This window comes from Oryzias melastigma, linkage group LG6 (genome assembly GCF_002922805.2).
Source record: "Oryzias melastigma strain HK-1 linkage group LG6, ASM292280v2, whole genome shotgun sequence".
Classification (NCBI taxonomy): Eukaryota; Metazoa; Chordata; class Actinopteri; order Beloniformes; family Adrianichthyidae; genus Oryzias; species Oryzias melastigma.
This window is the reverse complement of record NC_050517.1, coordinates 7,938,057-7,944,056: the sequence shown is the minus strand read 5'-3', so window position 1 is coordinate 7,944,056 and position 6,000 is coordinate 7,938,057. Positions and strand designations below refer to the sequence as shown.

The window sequence follows — 6,000 nt, the reverse complement described above, 5'->3', positions numbered from 1 at the left end:
CCCTCTGTTCAAACTTAACAGGCGGCAAAAGTTCCAGAAACGGAGCCTTCTGCGTGTATGTGGGCTGAACAGGATGAAGAAGGGAACCCTCTTCCAAAACGGAGAAGAACGGTGGAGAACCGGAAGCGAGGTTCTCCCAAAGGTACGTTTGCTGGTCAGTCTGTTCAAATAATTGTGGATGATTTGACGGGGTGATTGGCTATTTTCAGCATTATCACGGAAAAACGTCTGTCGACTAATTTCGGGATTAAGATTCTTGTATTTGTGTGACCACACGAGAGCTGGACCATGTCCCCTCCCCCATCGTGCTCCAAACGGGAAGTACCCGCTGGCTCCAAAACATTGACATGAATATCAGTGGACATCGCAACCACTCCTCTAATGTGTTCCAAATAGGAATTATCTGGGGGCTGCAAAAAGGTCAAAGTCCCATAGACTTCTTTATGGAAATAGACAGTTAATTCTCAGTCATTTTATTTGTCAAAATAACAATTCTCTGAGTCTTCTTTCTTAACTCTTTCTTTTTAATCCAATTTTTCCTATTTTTTAAATGTTTTTTCCTTTATTGCCTATTACTCAAGTTAAAACTGACCAATCGTATGGCTCAGTAAAAACGTGGCTCCTGTTGGCCCCGCCTCAGATGTTTGGTTGACCGATCACTTTCAGTGGAACAAGCTCACTCATGATTGGTGACAGCAGTTCCTTTAAAAACTTGACTCAGACCGTCTCTGACCAATCTCTGTTGAGGGGCTTTTTTGTTTTATGAAGGACAACCATGGTATTTTTTGTGTTCAACCTCAGGTCAGATCAGATTACCTGCTGGTAAACTGATTACTAAGCGAGGAAAATAAACTAACCAGAATTTCCTTGGTAACAATGAGCAAAAACAAAAGAATACCACGTACAGAATCTGCGCTGTGCAGCCCCTGGTGGAGACCGGCCCATATACAACAGGCACACGCGGTCTGCTCCCCACCAACCCATTTATAAACTATCACCAACAGTGATGCAAACTCAGTTGTTCACCCTTCACTGTCCAGCCAGGGATCTTGACAGTGAATCAGCTTTCATTGATTCACACAGGAGGTTTGACGGCAAGTTTTTATGTCAAATGCCCTTCCTGACACAATCCTGTGGGTTTAAGGTACACGGAGATCAAGTTATGCAGCAGTGTGAAGGGTCTTGTCTAAAGACCCTCACTGTTTTTTTTTTTTTTAGCTCATTGTCCAGCCACCTTTAACTACAATGCGAACTTAAATATATATCTAAAACATATTTTCAGTATGTCTTAAGTGTTACTTGATTCACAAACAGCAGGTCAAATAGCTTTTTAAACATAAAGTGCTCTCATATAATATTGCACATAGAAAATAGTGTTGTAATATATTTAAAACCACAAGTACTGCATGTGTGGTATGTCATACCAACAGCAATATGATTGGCTACATCAGAACAAAATACCATCAAAGTAATATACATTTTCTGCAACTGGACAGCATCATTCTTCATTTTCACCCCCAGTAAACGGAGTGATCAGTTTTAATATTCATTTAAAAACTTTTTCATATTGACATTTGGCAGAACAGAGATCTGCCGTAGAAACATTGACTTAGACCAACGCGGAACAATCACTGCTTGCTGACAGCATCTGGCTCAAAATGACTCAAAAATTGCTTCATTTGGTTGGAACCTGAAGTAAGAGATTTTCTATGGGTGACATCACACTCATTCGATCCAGTTCTCCTGTACATTCTATGGTACAGACCCTTTCCAAAATCAGTTTCCAATTCACTGTTTTTATATCAAGCATTTATTTTTACATAAATTGGGGTTCCAGCCATTGATGGTATATATATAGATGGACAAAGACACCATGTCAATCAATTTTTTTCTTCACTACATCTCGAGCGTGTAGAAGGGGCACCAAATCCAGATATAATTTGACCAAATTCTACATTTCATGTATTTGTCCAGGTGCATTGAGGCAGTCTGTGGAGCCACAACAACAGGCACAAGCTTCTGTCGGGGAGACGATATCAGAGTCTTCAGCCACTGAAGAATGTAAGTTACACCAGTAACCAATTATTTTTTATAAATACCATGACATTTTCTGATATTTTTATTGCAAAAATGAAATAAAAACAACATGTCTTAACAATGAAACCTAATATTAATCTGCTTTACTTAAAAACTTTAATAAAACCATCCTGATTTGGAAATGAATTGCTGAAAGTTTGAAACGAATAAATAATAAAAACATAGACAAGCAATTCCTGTAGGTGGGTTTATTTCAAAAGTTTAATAAAAAAAAATAAAATCACTGACTTGTTGTTTTGTTTTTGTTTATGAACAGCAGCAGCCAGTCGTGTAGTGAAAGGAAACATTCCAGGTGGTGAAATGCAAATTCAGATTGTAGCTGTAGGTGAGTACATTCAGGTCACGCCTGTTTACTGTTTTATTAGTATAAGACAACATGCTGAGGTTTTAAGAATTGTTGTTTTAACTGAAGCATTATGCATCTGTTTCTTTATAATAACTGTTGGTGTGTTTGACTCCCACAGAAGGAGGAGTAAATGTGAACAGACTCTGTATTGGAGATCACCAACCCGAAGAGCCGTCAACAGCCTCTGCTGATGCGCGTGAGTCTGTCACAGCCATTCCCAGAGATCCTGCCGATTGGCCAGCAAACCTGACGGATTCTGACAGGATGGAGTTGGTCCAGCGAGGCCCTTATGAGATCCAATCGGGCTTCAATTTCCCCAAAAACCAGGACGGAAGGAGTTGCCATCACCATTACTTTTTCAGAAAATTATCCAACGGGGAGCGGATTAAAAGAACATGGCTGATGTATTCCCCCAAAAAAGACAGCTTGTTCTGCTTCTGCTGCAAACTCTTTTCTCAGAAATCATTTAAGTTGAGAACCGGTGGGGGTATGACCGACTGGAAAAACTGCACCGACATACTGAAGATGCATCAGAACAGTGCTGAGCATACGAAGAATATGTGTTCATGGAAAGATCTGGAAACCTGTGTTACAAAGGGTCAAACACTTGACAAAGCTGAGCTGGCTCTAATCATCGCTGAAACGAGAAGGTGGAGAGAGGTTCTCACCAGATTAGTAGCCATCATTCAGTCCCTGGCAGAGCGAAACCTTGCTCTGAGAGGGTCAACAGACAGACTTAATGAAGCTGATAATGGGAACTTTTTAAAGGAAGTGGAGCTCATGGCTCAGTTTGATCCAGTCCTGAAGGAGCACATGGCTCTGGTGGAAGGAGGAGCCGATCACTCGTCTTACCTTGGAGAAACCATTCAAAATGAGCTCATCGACTGTATAAGTGAGAGGATTCTGAAATCTATTTTGAGCGAAATAAGCAAGTCCAAATACTTCAGCATTATTTTAGACTGCACCCCGGATTTGAGCCACAGGGAGCAAATATCGCTAATAATTCGAATTGTTGCTCTGGAAGGGACTCCACAAATCAAAGAACACTTCGTAGGATTTCTCGAGGCAGAAGAAACGAGTGAAGAAGGCCTCTCAGCTCTCGTCTTCAAAAAACTCAGAGAGCTCAATATTCCATTCTACAACTGTCGAGGACAGGCTTATGACAATGGCACAAACACGATGGGGAAGAACCAGGGAGTCCAAGCCAGACTGCGCCAGATTAACCCGAGGGCGTTGTATGTGCCTTCTATAGCACACACGGTGAAGCTGGTGGTGTCTGATGCAGCAAGGAGCTCTGCTGATGCAGATGCCTACTTTGGTTACCTGCAGAAACTCTTTAACTTCTTCGCTGCATCTACTTCGAGGTGGTCCATTTTGAAAAACTACGTTGACACAGATTTGAAATTGCGGCTGGAGACTCGATGGGAGACTCGAGTCAGCAGTGTGGCAGTTGTTAGATTCCAGCCTGCAAAGGTGAGAGATGCTCTGCTGGAGCTTAGAGAGAGCGCTGCAGATCCAGACGTCCTAGTTGAAGCTCAGTCCCTGGCAGAAGAAGTCGGATCTTTCCGGTTTTCAATATGCAGTGTGGTGTGGAACGGCATTCTTTCAAAAATCCAGAACGTGAGCAAACTTCTGAAATCTCAGAACATGGAGGTGGATGTCGCTGTGGATCTCCTGAAACAAGCAGAAGCCTCGCTCGCTGCCTACAGAGACGATGGCTTTGCTGCAGCCCAGACGTGCGCTAAAAAAATGTGTGAAGAGATGAGTGAGGAAGCTGCTCTCAAACGGAAACGCCTCCGAAATACCCAAGAGCAGTTCTCCTACGAGGCCCTTGATGAGTCTATGTCTGACGCGATGCAAAAAATGGAGGTCTCATTTTTCAACTTGGTTGTAGATAAGGCTATTGCGTCATTAAGAGAGAGAGCAGAAATGATGCGCAAAGTTGCTGGTAAGTTCAGTGTTCTCAACAATTTCACTGATCTGCCAGCTCTGGAGCTTGAAAAGCAAACCAATATCCTGTGCAGAACCCTCACATCTGGAGATTGGACAGACCTGAACAGTGAGGAGCTGTTGGTGGAGATGAAGTCTTTTCCACCACGGCCAAAAACAAAGATGACCATGTTAGAGTATCTTGCTTTCCTGGAGGAAAAACGCTTGACAGAGGTGTACCCAAACTTGTGGGTCGCATTGAGAATCGCTCTCACCATCCCGACCACTGTGGCATCTGCAGAGAGAAGTTTCTCCAAGCAGAAGCTGCTCAAAACATATTTAAGGTCTGCAATGTCACAGGAGCACCTCAACGGACTGGCAATTATCAGCATTAACCGGGACGTGGCAGGAGAGATTTCGTATGACGAAACCATAGATGCCTTCGCTGCACGCAAAGCCAGAAGTTTGAGGTTTTAAAACTTGTTTAGGAAACCTGTTTTTGTTCATTTTGGTGTAATTGTTAATATTTAGTTTCTTTCTCTCCTTCAATCTTTTGCACTAAACTTGTTAGCTTCAGTCATTTTAGAATTTTCCTTTTTTTTTTAGATTTTTTTGTATTGCAGTTGTAATAATTTTGTTAAACGGTTATGTCTATTGACATTTTTTTATATTCTTTTAGTCCCACTGTTGTCTTTAACACTAAATGTATATATATTTTTTTGCATATTACTTTGATTAGTTAATATTACCAAACGTATACTATTTTACATTCTTATCATAAATGCTTATTGTTTGTGATTTTGAAAATTGCATTATTTCCAGTGTTTGAATAAAATGTTCTTGCAACTTGATCCAGTCCGTTATGTTGTTTCTGTTCTGAACTATAGGGGGTGCAAAAATCCCCCCTTTGCCTAGAGCAGGGGTCTGCAACCTATGGCTTCAGAGCCACATTTGGGTCTTTTACCCTTTTCCTTGTAGCCTTCTTGTTAAAGAAAAATAGTTTTTTGCAACCAACGGTACTGAGCTAAAACATTCTAGACATTAGATTTTTGTGCGTAGTGTCCCTGTGAAAATCAGTTGGAAGACAGCACAGCCAGAATTAAGGTGAACTGGATTATAATACACATTTTCTATTTTTGAGGAACATTAAAGTGCACCTTATGAGTTGGGAAATACACTGCTCACTAAATGAAAGGAACACTTTATTGGGCCTGGAATTAATTGAATTAAACCTGTCTGATAATTTTCTGGTTGGTTAACCAGCTGAGGACCTCGTTAATCAATTTCAGCTGTATTGGTGTTCATGGAATTAACAACAGGTGCACTTCAGTGGAAAACCCTCAAAACAGGACTGGTGTTACATGTGGAGGTCATTTCAGTTTCTCCTTGATAATTATCTCTACTGGCAGTATGAGGCGATTCCTTAACCCTACAGAAGTTGCACAGGTTGTCCAACTTCTCCAGGATGGCACATCCACACGTGCTGCAGCAAGAAGGTTTAATGTGTCTCCCAGCACAATCTCCAGAACATGGAGGAGATTTCAGGAGACTGGTGGTTATTCTGGGAGAGCTGGACAGGGCCGTAGAAGGTCCTCAACCCCTCAGCAGGACCCATACCTGCTCCTTTG

At 41.7% G+C, this 6,000-nt stretch overlaps 1 protein-coding gene across 4 annotated transcripts in view; it reads left to right on the top strand.

The window, feature by feature from the left end:
• Positions 1-5,223, top strand: part of LOC112141161 (zinc finger MYM-type protein 1) — a 5,468-nt gene extending 245 nt beyond the window's left edge. The window contains exons 2-5 of one of the 4 annotated variants that reach the window (XM_024264240.1): positions 22-142; positions 1,975-2,061; positions 2,357-2,422; positions 2,562-5,223. In XM_024264240.1, the coding sequence (XP_024120008.1) occupies positions 22-142; positions 1,975-2,061; positions 2,357-2,422; positions 2,562-4,849 (2,562 nt within the window). In that variant the 3' untranslated portion in view covers positions 4,850-5,223. Of the gene's footprint in view, positions 1-21; positions 155-1,974; positions 2,062-2,353; positions 2,423-2,561 lie in introns of all 4 variants that reach the window. The other 3 variants (XM_024264239.1, XM_024264238.1, XM_024264237.1) reach the window with 3 other exon arrangements.
• Positions 5,224-6,000: the final 777 nt, after the last annotated feature.